The following is a 24,898-nucleotide window of genomic DNA, read 5'->3' as shown; positions in this document are numbered from 1 at the left end:
TGGCACACTCACTGCTCTGCTCACAGCCTCACACTGGTGCCTGTACCCAACCTCGCTCTCGGTACCCCCTCGTCCTGGTGCCTCTGCCTCCTTATGCTCTGATCTTTCCTCCCTCCCTGCCCACTCAGGTACCTGAGGCCCTGGACTCTCTCTCTCGCTGCTGCCCGCAGCTGCTCTGCGCTCTCTCAACTCGTGCCAACAGAGCAGAGCGCTCATGTGGTGGTGTCTGATTCCCTGGGAGCCCCCAGGGCCGCGAGCGGGACACGAGGACCCTCCCACAGGATGGCTTGGGCGCTGGGGACAGGCTGCTCTTGATGGTGTCTTATTCTCCTGCTGGGCTTCGTTTTCCTGGCCGATGCTGAAGGGGGATTCTGCCCCAGGAGCTGCCTCTGCAGGTCCCTCTGCCCGGCTCTGTGCCAGGCTCCACAGCTGGCCCCACAGGAGCAGTGTCCGGATCCCCGTGCTGCAGTGCTGGGCGCCAGTGCCTCCCTCGCTGGGGCGGTTTGGGGAGGCCTGTGCCCTTCCTGGGGTCGCGGCGTCGCCTGTCGGGGGCTGAGGTTTGTGTTTGCGTGTCTCCTCCCTCGCGCCCCTTCCCCCACTCTCTGTGCTGTTGTTTTGTTTGAACGGTGCTGATCCTTTGCTCCTGGGTGGGCTTCTTTCTTCTTTCCGAGCCTTTGGTTTTGGGGTGTATTTTTGGTTTTGTTTTGTTTTCCCCCGCCCTGCATAAACAGGCGCAGCGGTTGGCAGCCCCGCTGCTGCCCGCGTTACGGGTACGCTGAGGAGGCTCTGCTCTGAGCTGCGCCCCTCTGATCCCGCCTCCCATCCTGCCGCAAATCCCCCCACGCTCAGGAACAAGATCTCGCCCCAGGTGAGCAAGGGGGGAAGGACACGGCTGGGTTTTTGGGCAGGGCTCCCTGCGGGGCCCGCGAAGGCAGCGTGCAGAGGAGCTGCTCCCTGCAGACGCGCTACCTCACGGCTCAGGAGCAGCCCTCTGCCTGCCTCCCTTTACGCGTCCCCGTCTACGGGGGGTCCCAGGCTGGCTCTGGCTCCTCTCCGGGGCCCCCTGTCTGTGTAGGGCCTCTCCGCATGTTTTTTTCCTAGTGTAGTGTGATTTTTTGCGTGACTTCTCTTCAGTCTCATGTGCTCAGTGTCTTAATGGCGGGGGGTGGGAAGGGGAAAGGTTTGTAGACGTAGGCATTTTCTGGGGGGCTTGCAAAGCCCAGTGTCCTGTTTATAACCTCCTCCCGTGCCCTTGTCCAGCTGGTGTCTCCTCCATCCCTCAGGGGCGTGAGGCAGGCGTTGGCCTCGCTCCCCGGCCGTGCGCCCCTTGCACCCTGCCATCCTGCTGTCTGTTGAGTAGGGCTCGATTTGTCTTCCCGCCGCTCGCTCGGCACAGCCCCCTGATCGGGAGGGAGCTCTCGCTGGGACGCGGCAGCAAGGAGGAGCTGCGAGCTACCCTGGGCCTGGCTCCCCTCCCGTGAATCCCGTCCCTCCGCAAGGCCTGAGGGCTGCAGCGAGGGCCTCACCTAGGGGCTGCAGGCGGCTCGCGCGGTGCTGTTGGCTGCTCTAGTACCTTGGTTGTAGCTGCTGCCTGCACGCTCGCCTTGTTCCCCACCTCGGGCAGCTGTGCGCGGGCTGCGTGCTCAGGAGCAGAGGTGGGCCTCGGTGTTTCACTACAGTATTTCACTACAGTGTTTGTTTCACTTGATTCCTGGGCTAACGGGCTGCTGCTGAGAGCAGAAGCCGCCTCTTACCTTGCAGGGTCCTGTCCAACACGTGGGATCCTCGTGCCTGCTCTCCCCATCCGCTCTCCTCCTACGTTCTTCTGCAGCATTAGAGGGGGCTTTAACATGTGGTGGCCACCAGCTTGTGGCTGCTGGGTGTCACCTTGGCTCGTGTGTTCCCTGCGCCCCTGGCTGCTGGCATGCCAGCTTGGGGGACTAAACCCACCAGCTGGTGCCCATGGCAGAGGTGGCCTCCTCTGCAGACTGAAACCGCCACGAGGCGCTGCAGGGCTGCAAGGAGCGCCCGCAGCCTGCGCAGGCCCCTCGGCCCTGCGGTGCCCGGCTGCCCGCGGGGCTCTGAGGGGAAGGCCGGAGCGGAGCAGCAGCCCTCGGCGCATGGCGGCGCCTCCGCGCCGTGAGCAGGCCCCACTGCCAGTGTCCCGACTCCAGACTGTTAATCTGTAACTAATGTGGGTTTTTGTTTTTTTGTTTTTCTGAAATTTTCAAACTGATGTATATTTTAAGACCAGAAATAAACTATTTTAAAAGTAAGTGCTGATGACTCTCGTGCTTTCTCAACTAGATAAGAGTCTACACCAGACAGATCCTGAGCACGTTGAGGAGGCAGAGCTTTTCCAGGTGCCCTCTCCCAGCTCTGCTGAAGTGTGTGCGCCACCCACCAGCTTTCTGGTGTGTTGGTAGCTGTCCCACTTAGGCCTGGCTCTGTTGGTATTTGTGCAAATCACGCCTGCTATGGTAGGAGTGAGGCAAGGAGCTCCTTGGATAAGGAGTCACGTGCGGGGAAGAGCAATGTTTTACTTGGGTGAACGCTGGGGCGTGATCACACTCGAAGCACCTTCTGGCCCTGCATGCATTGGACAGCTCACAAGTCAGAATCCTTCACTTCTAGCAGTGCTCAGGTCACTTTTGACTTGAAAGCTGCCGATGACTTTTATTTTTTTTAAATAGCCCTTTTTCTGTGTTTCACAGAGTTGTCTGGTGAAGTAACGTGGGCAGTTTTCACATTATTTAAAGGCTGTGCTGTAAGAGGCAGTCTCTGCGTCAGAATCTCTTTGCAGCAAGCCCTGCTCTGCTATAACTGGGCTCAGTGTTGCACCGGAAAATTCTGCCTGCCCTACTTCAAGTGTTGCTCTCTGTCCATCCGACGGGTGATTTCCTGCCTCCAGAATAGGATGAAGCGCGGCTAATTCTTTTGATATTTGCTGCTTTCCTTGCAGCCCCAGCTCTCGAAAATATGCGAGTACTCTTTTCTAAAAGTGAGTTATGTGGGCACAGGAGGCAGGCTAAGACACCCTTGAGTTTCTCAAAATTGAATAACTCACGTGGCAGTCCTTCGTGCAGTCCTTTTGCAGAGGGCGTGGGGTAGCACTTTTCTAACGTTCTGGGGGCTGCTGCTAGGGATGCTTGGCCAACTTCCTTTTGGTTACCTGTTGAACTGCACGGCAGGAGGAGGAGGGCTGTGATGAGTTCTCCTCCTCCCCAGGTGCTGGTGCAGCACTTCGTGCTCCTCTTCCCTCGAAAGCTGGGGAGACCCATGGCACCTTCTGGCACAGGAGGCAGGGGAGTGTTTCCTGCTCCTTGTCCTTAATGATTTTGTTCTGTGCTGCTTCCAGCAGCAGCTGCTGCCACTGCTTAATCCTCCAGCCTTGAAACACTAATGTCTCCCAGGTGCAAGGGGCACCAGGCTGAGCTCCTGAGCCTCGGCGCCAGCACGGGTGGCTGGTGTCAGGCGCCCTCCGTGGGCTCCAGCGTCCTGTGGCAGTAGGGAGACCTCATGCAGAGGAAACCAGGTACTGTCCAGCCTCATGCCTGGCCAAGCAAGGGGCAGGAGAGGCTGCCAGCATTGCCCCTGGAGAAAGCCCCTGCTCCCTGCGTGGGGCAGTCCATGGTGGAGGAATCCAGTGCTTGTTGGATGGAGCCAGCGTTGGGCTCTCTCAGAAGACAGACAGAGCCTGAACCTGGGTTCCTTTCACTTCCATCTAGGAGGAAAGCTCTGGCCTGCTACCACGAGCATTTTGCTTGCCAAGGATGAAGTGCATGGGTGGGAATCCAGCCACCCCACAGCTGCTCCCATGGGCGCTCATGGCTGCCAGGCTACTCACCACATGTAGCAGAGAGTGGCACACGGGTGCGCTGGGTTCTCCTCCCGCTCACCCCAACGTTCACACACAAGGGACCCTGAGGGCAGCCCATGCTCCACAGCGAGCCTATGCCCAGCGCAGCCCGTCTGGAGGGAACTGAGGCATCCCAGCTGCAGCTTCAGCAGCAGGGAGCGACTGCATGGTCCAGGGGTCTACAGGGGCACCTGGGTGCCTGCCCTGCCCTCCGTCGCAGCTGAGCACATGGGGCAGGTTTGGGTCCCGGCCTATTTGCACACCATTGCGCTGCACATCAGGGCATCTGCTTTGCAGAAGCCGAAACTGCTGCTCACCAACACCTTGGCACTGAGTACCCGGGCCCTGCGTGCGACCCACAGAGGCGGGGGATGCAGGCAGCCCCCTAGGGAGCACCTCTGGCAGAGGAGCCTGTCCCTGCCACCTCGCAGGGCCCCCTGCCTGGTGCCCTTAGTCCCCCACCTTGGCTGCACGGGAGGCCGTGCGTGTTTGCCCCCCATACCAACTCTGGACACCTCCCCGCCACGGCAGCGCCGCACGGAGCGGCCGCTGCACAGGGGCAATGAGCCAGTCTCCGGCAGCCACGAGCGGTGGTGCCACATCCGTGACCTTTATAAAACTCTCGCCGCGAGAGCAGGGCAAGCCCTAGGAGGAACATCTGCTATACACATCTGAATAAATAGCGGCTGCAGGCCGGCAGGGCACGGCCAGGCGCGGGGACGAGGCAGGGCGGCGCGATCGACGCATGCAGCGAGCGGACAAGCACAAGTGGCTCACGGGGCGTGCGACGACACAGGGAGGCGCATGGAGAGTCACTGCACTCCCAAGCTCCGGTGCATGGGGCCTGGGGAGGCGTCAACGGGACGTGAGGTGCGTGAGGAGACACTCGGGGCAGGCCCGCGGGAGCCCGTGGATGCGGCCATGTGTGCGCAGGGGCAAACGTGGTCCCTCCGTGTGGGTGACAAACAGGGGCCACCCCTGTGCTGATCTTCGGGGCAGAAGCAGGCAGGGCAGCCCAGCTACATTTCTGTTTCTGCTAAGAGGCTGTCACCAAGGCCCGATGTCATCAAGACCATCTGGGAGCTGGAGTCTGTGGCAAAAAAAGAAGAAAACAGTGAGCTGCAGGAGAGGCTGGAGCTGCACTCCAGCCCAAGGTGGGGATGAGGAGTTAGAACACCGGTGGCTTCCCCCCTTCCCTCCTTCTCTAGGGGCCTGCAAATCCTCACTTTCCATGCTGCATGAATGGAGGGTTTGTGTAGCCCTCCCTTTCCCGGTGTCAAGAAGGTGAGGGCAGCTCTCTGGCTCTGCGACTGCACGGCGAGCCAGCCAGAAGCGCTGCCTGCGCCAAGTGAATCAGCCGCGAGGAGGATGGGCACGCGCAGCAAGCACGGCACTCAACAGGGCACCCGATTCCCATGCAGGAGACTTCCAACAGCAGTGACTTTATTTTTTTTTTTTTTAACCCTGAACGTGAGGAGGGAGATCTTGGAGGCCCCTCCCCATACTTCTGGCTGAGACTCCTGAACACTCAAAATTGTCGTGTGCAATCTCTGTTTTGGGGATCAGGATCCAAAATTTTGCTGGAGCTGCAAGTGCAGCAGTTTTATGGCTTTGATAAATAGTTATCCAGATGTTTTGAGGCCCTAGGAGTGGCTGTGCTTGTCTGTTAAATCTGATATGAGAATTGGGAGGGAGAAAGGGCAATAAAGAAGCCAGGTTTAAAAGGAGATTTAAAAAGAAAAAAAAAAAAACAGCAGAATCACCATGTGGCTTTGGCAATATACAGTACTGCACAGAGCAGGTACCTATTGGTACCTCTGTTTCTGTTACAAGCCCCTGCCAGACGGGCTGTGGCACCTGGCTAACCCCTTGCAAGCTCAGGCCGCAGAGCAAGGAGCTGTTCCTCTGCAGACTGCAGGGGGATTCTGGAAGCAGTGAGGAATGACATGAGTTTTGGCTAGGATGTCTTGGCAAAGGCTCGGGAGATCTTTAACGCCTACCCTCGATGTTAAGACTTTGTACAAAGACGTTCAGTTCCTGCAGCATCAGCGAAAACACTTCTGAGGCAGCTTCCACTCTTTGCTGCAGCCGCATTGTCCTTGGAAACAATTTCCAAGGACTCCTTGGAAATCCCTTTCTAAGCACTGCTCAGCCCAGCAGTGTTTAACGTGAAGGTCATGTCTGGAGGTGGGCTGCACTGCAGCTCTCCAGGAGAAGGGACAGGCCCCATTTCCCAGTCCCATCACGAGACCAGCAGCATTAGGGAACACTCCAGCCCCAGGGCCCCAGAGCTCTCACTGTTCTGGCAGATCCAGGGGTTCTTCTCCCTGGCTGTGACTTCGCGAGCCTCGCTCTCCTCCTCTTCCTCGCCCTCGGAGAGCAGGTCGGAAATCTGCTGCTGCAGCTCAGGACTGATGTTGTTCTCTGCCAGGATGAGCGTCCGCAGGGCCGTGGGGTAATTCTCTACCATGTCCAGCAAGGTCTGAGCAGAAATGGAGGAAAGCAGCACAAATAGCAGCTAGGTCAAACAGGAAGGGTTTCCAAGCTCTGTTCTCCTGTCGGTTCCAGCCCTTCTCTCCCTTCCCTTGGTTTTGACCTCCCTTCTCCAGGCTTTTTGAGAGACTGAGGACTTCTCATCTGTCTCTGGGAAGGACTGAGACAGGATTTCCTACCTGCATCAAAGAAGAGGCCCTGTTTCTCCCATGCCCTCCCGAAGCATGTCCTACATTCTGAGTCAGGCAAGTCCCCTCTTACCACCAGGAGCTGGGGCTCCGAAGGGACAGCCTGCATTACCAAGCCTTGGCCACAAAGCTTTAGGCCTGATCCGCAACCATAAATCCAACCATTTATTTCTTAAACATACAAAAACCCTACAAACTACAAGTATCTCCCTGCATTTCTCCCTGCTGACGTGAGGCAAGGCTGGAGAGCACTCAGTCAGGAGCTGTGACCTACTAGCTCCTCCTGTTGCTGAATGTGATGGGCCAGGGAAAAGCAACAGCTCCTCTGGGAACTGAGAGGAAGGAGGATGGATATGGACTCTGGCAGAGCAAAAGCAACAGGCCCCTGGTCCAAAGGCCTCTACCGGTGCCCTTGGAGCTTTAGTGATGCACTATGAGCACCAGCGTCTCCTTACCTGGGCTGACTGGTTGGTAAGTCCGGTTCCCTCCAAGTCCAAAACTTCCAGAGTTCGACTGGAGGCCACAGCAACAGCGAGCATCCCTGCTACCTGGTCTCCTGCGGGAGAAGCAAACAACGGAGCTGTCAGCACTGCCTGCCTTCACTCCTGCAACACCACGTGCCTTCCTGGGGCTAGGGCTGGCATGGGTGCACTCGGGCTAGAGCTGGCATGGGCACGCTCTCTAGGAGCATCTGCACCCAACAGCCTTCAAGTCCCAGGTACCTTGCGGAAAGAAGAAAAAGCTGCTGTTACGATAATGAAAAAAAAAAAGAAAAAAAAAAAGAAAAAAAAAAAGAAGAGGCAAGGGGGCACCCTTTGCAGCTGATGGGAGTGCTCCCTGGGAGCGCTCGGGTACCGCACACGGCGACACCTCCCCACGGGGCTGCGCCGCACGTGACAGGACGCCCCGGCCCGGCCTGCTCTGCTCCTCACCACCTTGCAGCAGCGCTGAGAAGGAGAGTTGGTTTCTATGGCAACCTGTGCCAGGCTCTCCTCCTCCTCCTCCTGGCAGCTCCCTGCAGAAGATGAAGGGGGAGCGGGATTATTTCACCCGCCGAAGCAGCCTCGTCACCAGAGGTGGGGGAAGCGGAGGGGCAGGCATGGATGGAAGCACGAGGGCAGGCGCAGCCTCCTCTCTGCAGCCTTCTGGAATAGACAGCTGCACATCCCCTAGCAGGGCACACGCAAGGCTGAGAGGGCCTCAGGGAGGGAATCTGCTGCTGGGCACCAGGGGGGACCGTGGGACCTACCTGCCCCACTAGTGAAGAGCTGCTGCTCTTCTAGAGCTCGTCCTTGGCCTCCACCCTCGCAAACTCCTCAAGCCCTATGAGGGCAGGCGTGCAGCCCGCCCTGCACCTCTTCCCCAGCCCACTGCTCACCCAGGGGGTTGTAGTCCAGGTTCAGCACTCGGAGTTGGGAGCTGTGAGCCACTGCAATGGCCAGGCGTCCCCAGCCCTTGCTTGTGACACCCGGATTGGCGCTTAACGTCAGCTCTTTAAGACCTGGAGAAGAGAGAAGCCAAACTATAGTCTAAGGATCACCAAAGCTGTCAGAGGGGAAATACTTCAGCTAAACAGAAGAGCTTTCAGTCATGTCCCCTTTACTCTGGCTGGTTTAAGGGTTTGATTTGCATGGGCAGCCATCATCACTTATTTCACTGTTGCCTTCATTTACCCTGTGTCTGTCAGGGTTTCTCTGCTCTCTCTGCCCGAGTCTTGCTTACTCTAAATAGCACATACAGTGTAGACAAGTAAGGAGTGTGTGAGGTGACTGTCTGGAAGGAGGTGGCGAGACGAGAGAGGTGAGAAACAGGGTAGGAGGGACGGTAGCCTCTGAAGCTGCTACCTGTGAGGGGTGACCAGCTGAGATAACAGCATCCGTGTCCCTGCGTGGATGCCGAGGAGAAGGTGCTGGGAGAGGAGGTGGAAGCACTCTGAATGTCAGAGGGGAGGGACAACCTTACCTCCATCTTACCTCTGGTTTTAACCAGCGCCGTGGCCTCAGACCACTAGCGGTCATACCCTGCCAAGCTTTGGGCTGTGGTCCCCGGCTGTGACTGCCAAAGCGCACACCCAGAGCGCGCCCACAGCTGGGGCAGTTCCCAGCCACTGACGCTGAAGCCAAATGCTGAGGTGGGGGCACACTCTACATCTACCTACAGTCACTATCAAAGCACAAATGCAAAACAGCAAATTAAACATCCAAGCCACCCTCTCCTCCAAATTCAAGCGCTCCCATCATGAACCCAAACTCACCATCAGTTGGTCCCTGAGCTCAAACCATGATGGCAGGGCAGACCACAAGCTGAACGTCCCCCCCACTATAGAAGGGCTTTTCTGAGGTGAGTGGGGAAAACTCCTCAGGTGAAACAGAAACTACAGCAAGAGCCCCTCTCTGGCAGTGGAATCGCTGCTGGGTGCCAAGGGCTCTGCTCCATCCTGAGCCCCCCACGGTTTCTGCAGAGCCCCTGCTCGATGGCGCTTACCGGACTTGGCCCCATCGGGTGGCAGGAGGCCGCAGATGAGGTTGATGCCTTCGTCGCCCAGCATGCAGTCCCCCAGGTCCAGGGCCACCAGCGAGGGGTGGACGCCGAGCGCAGGGTTGAGGAGCGCCAAGCCCGCATCTGTCAGGGGGCTCCCGTGGAGGCTGCAGGGTGACAGGCACAGTCAGGACGGAGCCGTCACCCCGCGCCAGCCGGGACCGGCGCTGAGGGGCGCCGCAGGGCAACTCACAAGAGCGACTGGACGGAGCGGTTGGTCTTGAGCGCCTCGGCGAGCTGCTTGACGCGGTTGATGTTGGAGACGATGCCCAGGTTGAGGTTGAGCTGCGCCAGGGAGTGCGACTCGGCCACGCCGCGGCAGACGTGCCCGAAGTCGCGCTCGGAGAGGCGGCAGCCGCGCAGCGACAGCAGCCGCACCGAGTTCTCGCGCAGCCCTGCGCAGATGTCGCGCACCTCCGCGCTCGACAGCGTCTCCCCGGAGATCTGGATGGAGCCCGGCAGCATCTTCCGCGCGCGGCGGCGGCGGGGGGCTCGGCCGCGGCGCCCTGCGCGCCGCCTCAGCGCCCGCCGCGCATCGCGGGGCAGCCGCGCTCCGCTCTGCGGCCCGGGGCGGGCGCCGCCGCCGCCGCCGCCCCGGGGGCGTCACCGCGCAGCCCCGCCGGGCGCCGCCGGGCCGCCCCGCGCCGATCCGCGGCAGCCATGGGCGCCGCCGCGGAGCCTGCGCCGCTCCCGGCGCGGCGCCAGCGGGACCCGGCGCCGCCCGCCCGCACCTGCGGGGCCGGGCCCGGCCCGGGGCCGCCTCCGCGGCTCCTCCCGCCGGCAGGGCCGGGCGGGAAGGGTCTCGCCGCCATCTTGGCCCCGCTGCGCTGCTCGAGGCTCTTGGGGCGACGTATTGGCACCTGGGGCCGCGCGGCCGCTCCCGCTCTGAGGCAAGGCCGGGGGGAGAGCGAGCCTTGGGAGAAGCCTCTCCGCAGCTGGGTGTCTTGGTGCTGGCCCAGGGGTCTGTGCCACTGGGGGCCATGGTGCTTCCAGGGGCGTTTTGGGCTGAGAAACAGCAGCCCCTACAGCAACCTTGGCGGTGTTTTCATGTATAACTTGCTGAAACCTCCATGTTCAGTGGTTGTGTTGCCCCTCCTGGCCCTTGGCTGTCCGCAGCCGAGGCCGTGCTGCCTCAGGATGAGGCAGCCCAGAGGCACTGTGCCACCAATGTCCTGCTGTGTCCTCTGGTGAGCACAGCCACGAAGGGCGATGCCACGTTTGCTGCTGCTGCTATGACCCTGGCAGAGGGGCAGAGCGGGGCCGAGGAGCATGAGGAGCTCGAGGCAACGTGGCAGCTGCCCTTCTGGACCTGGCGCGGTGCAGCTGCAGCTCAACAGCAGCCGGCGGTGACAGCAACTCTTGGTGTGGGCAGCCTGGAACCTCCTTTGGTATCTTCTCCGAGAGACACCGGTGCTGGTCACAAGTCTGAGGTGGAGCTGGGAGAGCTGCAGACGGATGGCAGGTGCAGAGGGGGTCACCTGGAGCAGGTCTGGAGACCTGAGCACTGCAGTGTTATAGTCAAGGGTGCCATGTTCTCTTCCATAGCTCTGTAGATCTCTCACTGAGCAAGCAGAAGTACCTGAGCCAGCAAAGGATCAAGTAGTGTAGTTACAGTGTGAGAAGCTCCTTGTGGGTTAATCTGTTCTCTGAGAGGTATCTCTTAGCTGGAGGTATTTTGAGAGAAGTGGGGCAGCACGTGAAAGGGTTCTTGACCATGGTTGGGCATGCAAGAGAAGCAGAGGAAATAGGGTCATGTATTATCCTTCTGCTGTTTTTTTTTTTTTTTTTTTTTCCCTCACCAGGGAATAACACTGATGGGACCTGGCAGAACAAGGAAGCTGGGGACACAGACATTTCTTTGGGCAGCAGGGACATGCCTGATGCTCATGGTAAGGGAGAGAACTTGCCTGTGCTCACAACCCTTGCTCAGGGCAAGGAGGCAGCTCGTAGAAGATGGAAAGTGGTGCAGGCTTGCTTACCTCTGCAGCGCACAGCCTCTAACTCTCTACCTGCCTAGAAATGTCAGGGGTACAGCTGACCTCATTTTCATTCACAGAAACAGAGCAGGGGGGTTATCCTCCCCCCTTTGGTACTCCTGCACTTGGAGAGAAATGGGAAGCAGGGCCTCTGTGGTTTCAGCTCCACTGAGCTGAAAAAGGAAGCTAGCGATGTGGAAATTAGGTTAAACTACATAAGTAGGCAGCGTTCTGCACGTAACTAATCTGCTAAGGAGCAAGCTTGGCTGCTGTGTATAGCAACGCTCCAGTAAATTCCAGTCCAGTGGGTAACTAAGGCACAAACCCAGGCTCCTCTGCTTTGTTTGCGGGCCAGGGCAGGAGAGAAGAGATGGAAAGTGAGGTGGAAATAGGATCTGGAGGGGGAACGTTAATTCTTCTCCTTGGGAATGGAGGGAGCAGGTCACCTGAGCCAAGGGCTGTGCATTATGTCCTGATATGAGACCAAGGGGGAGCAGCTGATAGAAATATTGGCTTGGATGTCAACTTTAACCCTTTGGCTGCAGTGTCTGATTTACAACATAGATGTGACTGTGCTGTCTTAATAATCCACTGCTGCTCTCTAGAAACATCTACAGATCCCTCTTCCTCTGTCTTGCACAGGGATGCGCATGGGTTTCATATTGCACCTGCAAGCTAAACCATGAGTAGTCCCCAGGCCTGGCAACACATCTGTATCACGACATGGACAGCTTGTGCCTGTATCCAGCTGTGCACAGCTTGTACACGTGGTGGCTTTCAAGGAGCAGGCAAGTTGCATCAACTGGTCCAAGTGAGGGACAGGATCCTTTGTCCAGCGGAATAGGTTGAATGTTGGCGTGCCCGACAGGGGGATGACCAATAAATGCCAGCCACGGATCAGCACAGGTTGAGTGCAAAATTGCACTCAGTCTCACCTCATAATTACCTCCAGGCACTAAATGACCAATGCTTCATTAAACATGCTATTTTTGGCGAGGTGATTGCAGGAGAGACTGGGGAGATGTCTCCCTGCAGTTCCCTGCCCTGAAGCATTACTTGAGAGCATGGGGCTGCTTCTCAAGTTCATCTCTCCTGCCTGCTGCTTATAGCAGCAGTGCTCTGGGGAGACAAATCCCCTGCCTTGCTTTGTGCTCAGATACACGAGGGAAAAATGAGCAGGAGCTAAGGGGCCAAGGCTTTGGCTCACTAAACCTGCGCAGAGGAGGATGCAGGAGGAGCATTTTGTCAAGAGCTAGGCACTAGTGCCTTGTCATGTGTAGTTACCCAGCAGGTTTGAGGAAGGTAGTTTATTATTTACTCTGTGGGGCACCGGGAAGGAGAGTTGACTCTGCCCTGATGACATAAATCGTTAACACATAAATGGAGAATAAAAAGGTGGCCCATCAGCTAGAGCGAGACTAGGTACAGGAAGAAAAGCAAATGGGAGCTGCCTACTTGCAACCTGAAATGACGAGGTGACAGAGTATAACAAGCAAGGACTGTAAAAAGGGTTGCAATCCCACACTGTGCAGAGAGAGAGCAGCCACAGCATGCTTTTATATATTCACGTTTTATGACTTGTGTGTGTGTATATATATATATAACTTTTTAATCTAAACCTTATATATTTAGTTCATCTGAAAAATAAAAGGGGGCTCTCAATTCTCGTAGAGCTACCCCTCCTCAAAGGGAAAGGAGGGAGAATTTAGATTTGCTCCAACAACCATAGCAGGACTTAACAGCATTAAAGGCAGGGATGGAGTTGTAACTCTTGGGCTGGAGTCTGGCACGATGGAGTTATAACGCTCGGGCTGGTAGCTAGAAGACTGAAGTAGGCCCGAGCGGCACCGTCTTTCTCGCTTTCTTTGCACGTGCCTCCGGGCTGGATGCTGCTATGGCTGCGTCCTTTACCACCAACACAGGCACAGGGCCAAAGAGCGTGGTCCCGAGATGCCCTGTGCCACATGCTCATTTGTGGGAACACCAAAAGAGGGAAGGTCCTTGGCTTTCTTCAGTCTGCGTGTGAGGGAAAACTCTCAGGCTGGCTCCTCTCTCACAGTCATCCAGAACTACTGGAAGAGAGAAAAGCTGAAAACTCCGTATCAGCTAACAGCTTTCTACTTTTGGACCAGTACAAGTTAGACCAGTGAGGAAAAATTGCACCCAGATTGTGCAATGGTGAAGTTCAGGTAAGCCTAGCCTGGGTTGCTCCTTTTCCACATAGTTGTTGGTGTGTTCCTGCATCCGGATGCTGGAGCTGAATGTGCCAACTTCATTATTACCACTGTAGGCTCTCCTGCTTCTCACTTTATGGAAGCGCATTTAGTGGGGAGAATTTGTCAAGGACTCTCTCTTAAGGCTCAGGAATCCCTTCAAAAAATTAGGCCTAGGGCCTAGTGGAAGATCCAGAGCGTTCAACAGACCGTGTATGTGGAGGGTGCCTCTGTGTACCTGAGAGAGAAATGAGGTAAAACGTGCATCTGGGAGAGATGAGAGCAAGGTGCTTGAGGATGAACTAGCCTGGGCAACAGAAATAGCCACAGAAAGCGGTATGCACGCTGTGCTGCAGTCCCAGAGAGTGAAACAGGCAGAAGGGAGATGAGAACAAAAGGTGCTGTGGAAGCAGGACAGCGATGTAATTTTACATGTGCAAAGAAAAAAAGGCGACAGTGAAGTGAGGCACCAGCTTGGACCAAGTGAGTGGAGAGAGAAGGATCCAGCTGGAGCATGACAGGAAAGAGATGACAGGGTGCAGCATTGTGTTGTTTCAAAAAACCCCAGCAGGCTAAAAAGTTCATGTGCCTTTTGGCAGCTATTGAAAAGCTGTCCAAGAGAGGCCACGTAACATGGAATATTTGAAGTAGGACAGAAGTGCAAAGAAATCTGTTTTCAGTCTGGGAAGAGACAGACGAACAAGGACCCAGCACACTCTCCTGTTACACAACTCGGCTCAAAGGTAAGACATCATTCAGCACCAACAACAATTTAATTTTTCCCTCTCCAGTATGGGAACAGAGCGCATAGCCCTGGGTTTATAGGAGCAAGCACAAAAACGGGAGAAGGAACAAACTGAGCTGGGAATCCCAGCTAAGCGCGCAAGTAACAAGACTGCTCTACCCCAAACAGCCCAGACCTGGGCTGGAGAAGAGCCTGATTCTTCCAAGCCACTGAAGTGCTGTCCGTTCTGCTGCCCAAAACTGGCACCCAAAAGAGAAGTCCAGGAAAACAACATGAAATCAAGTCTCACTCCTGTTGTTCTGTCCTCTTTCTAGGAGACAGCAGGTAACACTGCCCTACACAGCCCCAAAAGTAGTGAAGGAAGCAAGTCCGGGTTTGTGAAACTACAGGGTCAATGCCGCAGCCTTGGCTGTTGTGTTCAGTAGAGCATTGGAAACAACTGGAATGTCTCTGGCAACTCTCTGAAAGGGTGGCACGTTGGGTCCTTCCAATGTGTCCAGGATACCTACAGGGAGTAGAAAAAAAGGTTAGAGTGGGAAGAATCAGATACAAACTTTATTTCTTGGTGGTCACTCTGGCCAGTGGCTGACCATGAAAGGGCCTAGAATGCAGGAAACATAGAAGGAAGCATCTAACCCAAAATGATGGACAGCCTTTGGCTTCAGATAAAGCAGTAAACACTTCCACCTAGACAGCGCTGTGTTCACATTGGAGCTTACCCCTGGGGCAGGGAAACTGTGTCCTCAGGAGAGCAGAGCTCAGGTCACCTTGAGAGTGCCAAATCCAACCCCTGCCTCCTGACCTGAATGCAGATGCTGCTGAGGGATGCTGCTTTGCCAAGGCAGCCTGGTAAAATCCTCTGCCCACCTCATCCCTCCCAGTACAGACCCTGGCCTCTCTTAGATCAACTGGATGCTTCCTTCCTGACATGCACGTGCAGACTTACATCAGGAGCAGCTGCAGCTGGGGATGCAATATGGAATTTGTGTTGCTGCAGTGTAAACATAGAACAGGTTTGGCAGCAAACACAGGTACTGATCCAAGTGCCATCCAGACTTTATCAGTTACCCTCTTGAGACTGATACTCAGTTCTGGAGATCATTTCAAAAAACTGCTTGGAATATATATTATCTCCTCAAGAGCCACGGAGTGGGGCTCCAAACCCTGGCCATGAGAATGTATCTGGGAAGGATCTGTTCTCAAAGAACTGTATTTACATTTAAAAGGATTTTAATGTCATGCTATAATCCCCAATTATTCAGTCTTCTGTGCAGTATCATGAACAGGACTGTTTGCCAAAACTCAAAAATGGACTAGAGAATGGCACATTTAGGAATCTGGAAACTCTCTAGTCATTAAAATCTAGTGCTGGCCACTCCTTGATAGGAGGTTGGCACAGATGGCCCCAAACCAGACATATTTTTTGAAGGAGAAAAGAGCTCTTCCCCCAGACCTAACAGGCACTGCCTTCCTCCTGCCCTTTCTTACCTTCTACCACCTTGTGATAAGCAAAGTGCAGGTAGAGGAGGAAGAGCATATGCAGAGCAGCAAGGGTCCCACACAGAATGAGCCTCTGAGTGTGTCCCACTGTGCGCGACACCAGCACAGCAACCTAGGAGAGAGGAGGAGATCAGGGACAGGGCACCTGCTGCCTTGGTGTTGCAGGCAGGAGCACGCAGGCAGATGGCTCAAGTGGGGAGAGCCAACAGAAACACTGCTCAGAGGCCCTTCAGCAGTTCACAGCACCACGTTCAAAGTAATCTGATTTTGTTTCATGTAGGGGAAGCTTGTCTAGCCCTGTCAGGAGTTCCAGATGCTCAGGCAGGCCTCTCCACTGCAGCAGGGGCCGTGAGGGAGCAAGGCTCCTGCAGCCAGTAGAGCTGGTGAGGATATTAGCCAGACACCAGCAGCCAAACAACCCTGGAGCACCAGGCTGTTCTTCATCGCAGCCCACCTGGCTGCCCAGCAGTAAGAACTACCTCCACAAGGAACAGAAAACAAGTGACATTTCCCTTTCCAATCCTCCCCAGAGCAGGAGGACAGCAGGCTCCCTGTCCCTTACCATTCGTAGTGTAGACAGTCCACCAACACCTAACCAGAATATGTAGAAGAGGGAGTGGAAGTGGATATTATAGGTGACAAAGAGGGTGATGCAATGCCCAAAGAGACCATAACCCTGAAAAAAAAAAACAAAAATATGCGTGTTATAAGTGGCAGTTGACATGAAGGGCCACTGGTCACAAGCATGAGTAACCTGCAGCATTGCAGTGAGGCAGAGCTTCACCTAACACTCATTCAAAGCCAGAGAGTCAACCAGCACACCAAATGTCTAAGCCAGCATGCCATGGGAGCAGCTCACTCCTGGCTTATCTGTCTGGAGGATTCACAGGGATGATGGAGATCATAGCGATCTGGGAAACAGAGAAAGTCAGCCTCTGTTTCCAGAGAAATTGGAACCTCCTGTTTTGAAGCCCCATGCTCTCAGTTGAGGAAGTGCAAAGCAGGAGATCTTCATGAAGCAACAGCCACTTTGCAGTTATCCTCGTGCCTGGGATGGGGCAGGTCACAAGAGCAACTTGGAATTTGAGGCTATCCCCACACAGTAGGACTCCAGTCATCTGGGACCACTGCTTTAAAAGATTTTCACACTTATGGGAAGATCCCACACACTGCCCTTCTGCTGAAGCACGGTGCCGCTAACCTGGGTCTTAGGGCAGCCCTATCCATACGTACCAAGAGTGACAGCATCTGCACCATCGTGATTTGGGCGTTGCACAGATATGCCAGGAAATAGATGAAGGAAGAGACGCCCAACCAGTAACCGAAGCAGGTGCCGATGGCTGTGCCCATGAGTGTGCCTTCCCGCTGCAGAGACAGTATCAGTGTGAGGAGAACGCCAAGAAGTGACCCGCTGGTACCCAAATTCCGCCTCCAGGAGTTCCCAGAGCCTCTGCTGAACAGCAGCATCCAGGATGCCACGTGACCCCTCCCAGCAACACAGCGTCGAGACTTCCCAGTGCTTTCTTCCTCCCACCCCTAAGCTAACAGGCTCTTCCTCCAGTCAGTCTGCTTCTCGGCAAGTCATGGAAGAGACTCCCTCTCCCTCTCTGGTGTCCTTAGGGCAATCCAGGTCTTGGCACAAACCCCAGCCTATCACCGGGACTCGCCGTACAATGATGGTGTCCGAAGTCTTCATCCCATGCAGGAGGATGGCCACCAGCGTGAAAACCAGCATGAGGGGCCCGTAGAGCTCGCCAGCAATTTTCTACAGAAGGAAACAGACCAGGGAAGGTTTGGTTAGTGCTCCTGAACACCAAGCTCCTCGTCTCAAGCCATGTAACAAATGCCTCGGGTAAAATTTATCACCTACCCACCAGCTACTGGTCTGAGAAGGACCATTCAGGCCACAGGAGATGGGGAAAATAATGTATACGAATAGGAGCCAAAGTGGTGTTAAACAGGTTGCGTAAATGCAGTAAGTGAAGTTTGGAGAAGTAGAGCTGTACCAGCACTGCAAGTTACAAAGGGACTTAAACTCTTCCCCAGGGTGCTTCTAACAGCAAACACTGAGGGAGATGAACACCTAACATACTCAGGACCCCATTAAGGTAACATGGGCTAATTAAAATCTCCAAGGGGCCAGTGGGACGTTTGCTTGAGCCACAGAGTCTGATTCAGCAAAAGGGAACTCACTTGCGGGAAATTCACCATCTTCACGGGGATCATGGACTCTAGCAGTCTGGTCACAGAAAAGCACATCGGAGCGACGTCAAAAGTGGGGAAAACAACAAGGTTAACAAAACCCCAAAGATACCATACACCAGTCACCAGTGTTTTCCTGTTGTGCTTCATGGGGCTTGCTGGACAGCAATCCCTTCTAGAGGGTCACAGAAGGGGACTGCAGAAAACAAACTTGCTGCCAACAGGTTAACTTTGCTGGGGGGATTAACGGAAACGTAGAGGGATCCACTGAGGGATGGGGAGCTCACTGCCAGGCCAGCAAGCCCTGCTAGTTTTTTGAGCGCCGCTGCTGCCCACCTGGCGCGCACTTGCGCAGGCTCCACGTCGAAGTACGGCCGGAGGATGTCGATGTTGGCGTAGAGGCTGAAGGCCTTGCTCGCCTGCCGCTTGCCCGCCTGCCACACCTGCCGAGGGAAGGCACGGGGAGCGGAGGGGAGCGAGGGGAACGTGCGGCTGCCGGGCCGAGCCCCGCGGCGGCCCTCGCACTCACCTGGTCGGCGACCTGCCGGCCCAGCTGCCCGCGCAGCCCCTTCATGCCCAGGAACTCGCTGTCCTCATCGTCTGCGGCACCAGCCTCGCCCTCCTCCTCCTCCTCCTCCTCCTTCATGCGCTGGTGCATCTCGCCCATGTCCTCGAAGCTCGAGCCCGACGTGTCGTCCATGTTCTCCATGTCGATCACGGCCGAGCCGCCGCCCTGCGCGGCGGGCAGCGGCGTCAGCGCCACCCGCGACCCTCCCGGCCCCGCTCCGAGCCCCGGCCCCGGCCGCACCTGCACGCTGTCCTCGAAGCCGCCCCACTCGGCTGCGCCGCTCCTGCCGCCGCCCGCCGCCGCGCCCGCCATGGCCGCCCGTTGCTGCCGCCGGCGCCGCGCCGGGCACCCGGATGTGACAGGCGGCCCCGCACCGGCGGACGTGGAGGTGCCGGCCGCGCTCTCGCGAGAGCGCGCGCTCGCGGGCGACCGGTACCGCCATCTTGGGAGTGGCAGAGGGAAGGGAGAAACGGGCGCAACGGGGAGGGGAGGCGCCGCGCCGCGCGTGGGCGGGGCCGGGCCCTGCACGTGACCGAGGGAGGTGTCGCGAGCCGCGCAGGCGCGGCGGTGGTGGTCATGGCGGCGCGGCGCGGCGTGGAGGAGATGCGCGAGCGCGTGGTGCTCGGCGAGTTCGGCGTCCGCAACGTGAGTCCGGGCGGCTGCCCCGCGCCCGGCCCGCGCCCGCCGCCCCGCTCACGGGCGCCCGCCCTTCTGCCTCCTCGCAGGTGCACACCACGGACTTCCCCGGCAACTACCCCGGCTACGACGACGCCTGGGACCAGCTGCGCTTCGAGGAGGTGAGCGCGGCCCGAGCGGCGGCCGTTGGGGCTGTCGGTTACCGGCCGCGGGCGGCCGTTGGCGGGGCTGAGGCGTTGGGGTGACGCGGCGCGTGTCCCGGGCAGGGCTTCCGCGTGGACGTGGTGCGTGAGGAGGAGGATACGCTGGAGTTCGACATGGTGGGCATCGACGCGGCCATCGCCAACGCCTTCCGCCGCATCCTGCTGGCCGAGGTACCGCTGTGGGGCCGTCCTGGGCTTGTCCTCCCCAGCCACCCCTCTCCTGACACTTGCTGCCTGCTGGGTTTCTGCAGCAGGGCCTGCGGACAAGGCCCTTGCCAGACAGCTAAGCTCTGCCTGCAAGACCCCACTTGTGTGTGTGTTCTGTGCTGTCTTAGTCCCACATTGTGTGTGTTTTAAAAGTGAAGTAAAAACTTTTTCTGTATGTGTGTCAGGGGCCCAGAGAGAGCTGGGGTCTGAGCTGCATGAGCTATAGCAGTTGTAGGTCTTCAAGAACACGTTACTCAACATCTTTGTAGTGACTGTAGGTTAGCCTGTCCATTACTCTTATTAATCTCTGGGAATAGAGGGAGATCTTGTTCGTATTTGTGCTAGGTAGGCTGATTTGACAGAAATACTAGTGAGAAGAGCCTATGGAGCAGCTATTTATGGGAGGGAAGGAGCAGTGAAAACAAGAGTGTTCTAGATGGATATTTTGGTCATTTATAGTTGGACTGTCATCTTGTACTGACTTGATCTGTTCTCCTGTCCTTGAGGTGCCAACGATGGCTGTAGAGAAAGTCTTTGTGTACAACAACACATCCATTGTGCAGGATGAGATTCTGGCTCATCGTTTGGGCCTTATTCCTATCCGAGCTGACCCTCGACTCTTTGAGTACAGAAACCAAGGTGAGAGCGTCCCTTCGATCAAATAGAAATATTGAAGATTGCCCCCAGAGTACGAATCTAGGGGTCAGATAAACCGAAGTGTGATTCTGCAGAGACTTGTGCAATTCTCCCTTTTCCAGGAGATGAAGAAGGGACAGAAATTGATACACTGCAGTTTCAGCTGAAAATAAAATGCAGCCGAAACCCTCAGGCAGCCAAGGAGTCATCTGACCCCAACGAGCTGTACATCAATCACAAAGGTAAGGTCTTTCCATGTCCTAAAAACACGTGCTGTTTTTCTCTTGGGAGACAGGAGTTGGTCTGTTCTCTGAATTCCATGAGCAGAGAGAGCCGATTCCCTTATTCTGCTAAACTTTTTGCCAGCTGCAGTCCTGCAGCAGCCAGCTTTCTGAGGCTGATGCTTGTGGCTCCCCTTCACAGTGTACAGCAAACACATGACATGGGTGCCCTTGGGGAACCAGCCAGACCTCTTCCCCGATGCCGACTTCCGACCGGTGCACGATGACATCCTCATCGCGCAGCTGCGGCCTGGCCAGGAGATAGATGTGCTCATGCACTGCGTCAAGGGCATTGGTGAGTCCTGGCTCCCAGGGCGAGGGGAGTGGGTGCCCGAGTGCTCGGGCTGGGACAGGGATGTGTGGAGGGAGTGGTGGCAGGCTGGCTCCCTCCTTGGTTGCGTTCTTGTTGTGCGGGGCCTCTCCTCACCCTTACCTCCCTGTGCAGGTAAAGATCATGCCAAGTTCTCTCCTGTGGCCACGGCGAGTTACCGGCTGCTTCCCGACATCACTCTCCTGCAGCCTATTGAGGATGAAGCAGCTGAGTTGTTGCAGAAGTGCTTCTCCCCTGGAGTCATTGAAGTCCAGAACATCAAGGGTACTTCATTAACTGCTTGAAAGTGCCTTGTTTCTTGCGAGTCTTAGCAGAGACTGATTGGAGACTAGAGCCAAGCCTTGTAGAAACAAAACCACATTGTGCTGTTATCTTGCTGGTCAGCAACTGAATCTGGTTTTGTGGATGAGGGGCTGTCATGTGCAAACGTGTTTGTGGGTGAGCTGGGGTTTCCCTCAAGTGCTGAGGTACCGTGTGTCTGGGTGCAGAGCCCTGTGGCTGCCTACTGCAGCTTCCAAGCAGTGTGTGTCAGGCTGGGCAGCGAGCAGCTGAGTGTGGGATGACCTGCACCCTGCCCAAGGCTACGTACAAGTTTTGGGTTTGTGCCAGAGTTGCCCATTTCTATCATGTCAGAGTTTTGTGTTGGGGATGTGCTCATTCTTTACATATGTGACTTCTCAGCCTTTGCTGGTGGGTGAGTCCGTGTTTGGGGTGCCGTTTGGTTGTGGGAAGCGAGTGTTCCTCTTTGCTGCTGGTGCCCAGCTGTTTTGTCTCCTTTGCTTTAGGAAAGAAAGTGGCAAGAGTAGCAAACGCCCGACTGGACACATTCAGCAGGGAGGTTTTCCGTCATGAGAGTCTGAAAAACCTTGTGCGCCTGGCAAGAGTGCGGAATCATTACATCTGTAAGTGAGCCCTTCTGCTCGGAGCAGGGAGCCTGGCTGCTGTGGCGCAGCTTGAGCAGAGGCCTGGCCAGCACGGCTCTCATCTGTTCTCCTTCCTCGATTATCAGCACTGGCGTATTTGATGCTAGTGGGTGGTTGCTGAGCCTGTGGTTTGGTGCTGTTTTGGAGATGTGTGTGCTGCTTGCTGGCTAATGCTGTAAGCTCTCTGGTTGTGGAGGTTTAGCCTGACAGGAGTGCTGTGTAAGGGAAGATGCGGGGGCAGAAAGGCTGCAGCTAGGTGTAGGCTGAAGCGTGTGGTGGTGCTGACTTGTGTCCCTGCAGTTTCAGTGGAATCCACGGGTATCCTGCCTCCTGACGTGCTGGTAAGCGAAGCCATCAAGATTCTGATGGGGAAGTGCCAGCGTTTCTTGAATGAGCTGGACTCTGTGCCTATGGAGTGAGCAGGCTGCGGCTGAGCAGAGCATCTCTCCACTGCTGCCTTGGGCTGCCTGCAGGGCTGGATCTTCCTCTGCAGGCAAGAGCTCTGGGAACTGTGTGTTAGATTCCCAGGACCATCTCTCTGTTTTCTGTTTGTAATGAGCCTCATTGAGGAGAAGCCCTTAAAGGCTTTATTTTTTAATAGTCATGTGCCTCTGTACTGTTAGCAGTTATAAACCCTAATATACAGAGAAGAAGGTGCCAGCAGGCCTAAAGAGGTGTGGGGCAGAAACAGCAGTGTCCTTGCAGGCAGCATTTGCTCCCAGTACCAGGCCTGTCCCCTGCTACTGTGCCGTGTTGCAGACTCGGGCTCTGCTTCCAGTTTTTTGTTCCTGGGGGACTGGTGGCTTCCCTGTCAAGGGAAGCGCAGCAGGTGCTTCACCCATGCTCTTGCACTGCCACATCTTTCTCTGCTGCAGAGCCTATCCTGCAGGACCTAATTTAATTCTTCTTACGCTTAAGAGCGTTGGAGTGAAACAGCCAGGCCCGCGTTGTGCAGCCCACACCTCCTGGCTTAAAGCTCCCGCCAGCCGCGGCGTCTCCCTCACGCTCTCGCTTGCTGGAGCCGAAGCCAGTCCCGTGCTGCAGAACACGGCTTGTGTGTGCGAGGAGCCACAGTGCCAGCACTGACCTCCAGAACTTCCTTCTGCTCAGGACTGAGGTTAGGTGTTCAGCGCCTTCATCCAGGTTTTACCATTCCTTTTCAAAAGGAGTAATTTGTAGCTGGATGGCTTCAGTTTAACCAAGCTGAAGCAGCTTCCCCCAGGGACTAATAGTGAAGGTGTTCAGGCCCAGCTCTTCGAGGACTTCTCCTTTATTTACTTGTAAGGGAGGATTTTCTTGCAAGAAACAAATCATCTTGGGTTATTGAAAGGGTAAGCTGAGAGAATTAAAGCTGAATAACTCAACTACAGCACTGCTGCCATCTGTTGTTCCTCACAGAAATAGCGAGGGTGGTGCCAATGCCTACAGCAGCAGCCTCGGCAGCTTTCTAGGGCTTTCTTTGGTTATTCCAGGGTATTTCCCATCCCCCAGCACTAAAGACCTTTAATTACGTAGAGTTTGATGTTTGGTACATATTGAATGGAATTTAGGGAAGAAGTGACCCTGAATGATCACTTACACATGTGGGAATGTCATTCATGCTGGAAGCGTTCAGAAAGCTTCCAACCACAGAGAACAAAAATTCACGTGAGAACATCAGGTTCTTCAAACAGACAACAAAATGTGGGATTGACCCAAGCCCTCCCTTCTTGGGACACAGTGAGGAAGCAAAGCAGCATCCTGGAGGCCAAGCTTGTCTCTCTGCCCTACTTCAGTCAACCTTATCCCAGTGGAAGAAAGAGAGGAGAAAGAACTCACTCCTTTACCGTGATGAGGGATGTTGCCACCTCCTACTGACTGATGCGCCTGCACTGACTGAGGTACTATAAACTCTTTATTAATGTGTCCTTACAAGCTCCTGCATTCAGTATAAGGCAAAAACCCTAGAACTTGCCCTTCCTTGGGGTTTCAAGGTGTGCTTTGTCTGCTGTAGCCATGTCCAAGGGTTCTTTGTAAACACGTACCTTTTCAGCTTTGACCTCACTAGCTGCAGTAGAAAAACCAGCTCTGACAGATCAATGAATATTTCTAAATATATCTTTTTCCTTGTCTTCTAATTTATTTAGCTAGGGTGGGAGGGTGCATCCCCATCCTGCTTATCAGCATGTGACAATTCCCCAATTACACTGACTCCTAGCAAAGGTGCCTCCGGTGTAGCAGATGGGACAAGGAATGAATGACCCTTAGAAAGGCTTCAGCTTTTATGGAAGCAAATTGAATAACACAAAATGACACCATGTGTATGAAACTGGAATAGCTTTACTGACATTCAGAGGTGTAACACAACCAGTTCAGAGACAGCTTCAGATTTAAACATTCCTACAAAAAAGGTTCTAAAAACCATTTAAAAAACCCCTTGTGTCTAGCATGAAGTCACAGAATGTTAAAAATGCCACAACACAATAAATACACCCAGCCTTTGCTAAAGCCAGGAGTTATGTTAGCTGAGGAGTTTAAAAAAGTGAGGCCAGGAGAAGTGTGGAAACTGCTGGAAGAGCAAGGTGAGTGGCGTTCCCAGGCCTGCTCTTCCTCTCAGCCCCCTCCATGCTTTTCAAAGCCCAGCTTTTCTGTCCAGTCCACCCTAGCAGAGACATGACCTTTGTCCCTCTCATAATTTTTCTTTCTCTGTCTCATGGAGGGCAGGACTGCCAGCTAGTGCTGGACAGAGCGTCGCAGCTCCTGTACCACTGTGCTAACGTTGTAGTAGATTGAGTGAATCAGTTATCGTGTAAGAATAGCCAGCTTTGGGGGCCTGGAGTGGTTTGTAGATTCCCACCTCCTCCAAAACCCAGTTTCTGGGCAGCCTTCCCCCTGTGAACTGTGTTATGAAACCTGCCTCCCTCCCTCCTGCCAGGCCCTGCACTCCTCCAGCAAGTACCATACCGGTTGAAAACAGAGGCTACTGTCACCTCCACAGCACCAGGGTGGCCTCAGCCCTTTGGGTGCAGGTGCGGCAGCTCCTGCTCCAGATTCTGTATACCTGCACACTTAGCACACCCAGCCACAAGGCATGGTAAAAAAATGCTCCTGTCCTGCTCCTGAGGGGTGCCTGAGAAAGGCTGGCATGAAGCAAGAGCCTTCCCTGTGGTGCAAGGCGGAGCAAGACCCATGGCACGTGAATGTACGTGAGGACAGTGCCCACCTCCCTGCAGAGAGGAGCTGCACCTTAACAAGACTGAACTCGGGGCGAGTCCAGAGCACGGTACGGCTGCCTGGTACCCAGCCCAGGCCCTCGGAGGCCACGGGTGGAACAGAGTCAGCAGCAGCCACGTCCACCAGGGACAAGTACCTACGGGCACAGCGGGAGTGTCTGACGTGTTCCCTGCCAAGCCTGGTTAC

At 55.5% G+C, this 24,898-nt stretch overlaps 3 protein-coding genes across 3 annotated transcripts; 1 reads left to right on the top strand and 2 right to left on the bottom strand.

Annotated features, from left to right (window-relative positions):
* Positions 1–4,843: 4,843 nt before the first annotated feature.
* Positions 4,844–9,578, bottom strand: LRRC73 (leucine rich repeat containing 73). The gene is made up of 6 exons (XM_010223587.2): positions 9,272–9,578; positions 9,025–9,185; positions 7,919–8,041; positions 6,996–7,096; positions 6,158–6,341; positions 4,844–4,949 (listed from the first exon to the last, which is right to left on the bottom strand). The coding sequence occupies exons 1-6, from the start codon at positions 9,541–9,543 to the stop codon at positions 4,879–4,881; spliced, it is 912 nt and encodes a 303-aa protein (XP_010221889.2). The 5' UTR covers positions 9,544–9,578; the 3' UTR covers positions 4,844–4,878.
* Positions 9,579–14,021: 4,443 nt separating this feature from the next.
* Positions 14,022–18,620, bottom strand: YIPF3 (Yip1 domain family member 3). Its single transcript, XM_088524203.1, has 9 exons — positions 18,523–18,620; positions 18,244–18,447; positions 18,051–18,157; positions 17,706–17,751; positions 17,185–17,277; positions 16,746–16,877; positions 16,075–16,188; positions 15,501–15,624; positions 14,022–14,517 (listed from the first exon to the last, which is right to left on the bottom strand). Exons 1-9 carry the CDS (start codon positions 18,592–18,594, stop codon positions 14,396–14,398), a joined length of 1,014 nt encoding a protein of 337 aa, XP_088380329.1. The 5' UTR covers positions 18,595–18,620; the 3' UTR covers positions 14,022–14,395.
* Positions 18,621–18,857: 237 nt separating this feature from the next.
* Positions 18,858–22,159, top strand: POLR1C (RNA polymerase I and III subunit C). Its single transcript, XM_088524202.1, has 9 exons — positions 18,858–18,927; positions 19,008–19,079; positions 19,185–19,292; positions 19,835–19,967; positions 20,087–20,206; positions 20,388–20,540; positions 20,691–20,840; positions 21,362–21,478; positions 21,800–22,159. The coding sequence occupies exons 1-9, from the start codon at positions 18,859–18,861 to the stop codon at positions 21,916–21,918; spliced, it is 1,041 nt and encodes a 346-aa protein (XP_088380328.1). The 5' UTR covers position 18,858; the 3' UTR covers positions 21,919–22,159.
* Positions 22,160–24,898: the final 2,739 nt, after the last annotated feature.

Source organism: Tinamus guttatus, unplaced genomic scaffold (genome assembly GCF_059628265.1).
Source record: "Tinamus guttatus ecotype Peru unplaced genomic scaffold, ASM5962826v1 Tinamus_guttatus_pri_ptg000208l, whole genome shotgun sequence".
Lineage (NCBI taxonomy): Eukaryota > Metazoa > Chordata > Aves > Tinamiformes > Tinamidae > Tinamus > Tinamus guttatus.
The sequence above is the reverse complement of the archived record's forward strand: the minus strand, read 5'-3'. Positions and strand labels throughout refer to the sequence as shown.

Bases quoted from the DNA above. Each gene is read 5' to 3' on its own strand.
- LRRC73 (XM_010223587.2), bottom strand. From the start codon at position 9,543: ATGCTGCCGGGCTCCATCCAGATCTCCGGGGAGACGCTGTCGAGCGCG. The intron at 9,186-9,271 runs GTGAGTTGCCCT...GTCACCCTGCAG, and splicing joins CGCTCCGTCCAGTCGCTCTT to CCTCCACGGGAGCCCCCTGA. The intron at 7,097-7,918 runs GTGAGCAGTGGG...CTTCTCCCGCAG, and splicing joins CCTGGACTACAACCCCCTGG to GAGACCAGGTAGCAGGGATG.
- YIPF3 (XM_088524203.1), bottom strand. From the start codon at position 18,594: ATGGCGGGCGCGGCGGCGGGCGGCGGCAGGAGCGGCGCAGCCGAGTGG. The intron at 18,158-18,243 runs GTGAGTGCGAGG...TTCCCTCGGCAG, and splicing joins GCCGGCAGGTCGCCGACCAG to GTGTGGCAGGCGGGCAAGCG. The intron at 17,278-17,705 runs GTGAGTTCCCTT...TTCCTTCTGTAG, and splicing joins AGATGGTGAATTTCCCGCAA to AAAATTGCTGGCGAGCTCTA.
- POLR1C (XM_088524202.1), top strand. From the start codon at position 18,859: ATGGCGGCGCGGCGCGGCGTGGAGGAGATGCGCGAGCGCGTGGTGCTC. The intron at 19,293-19,834 runs GTACCGCTGTGG...CCTGTCCTTGAG, and splicing joins GCCGCATCCTGCTGGCCGAG to GTGCCAACGATGGCTGTAGA. The intron at 21,479-21,799 runs GTAAGTGAGCCC...GTGTCCCTGCAG, and splicing joins AGTGCGGAATCATTACATCT to TTTCAGTGGAATCCACGGGT.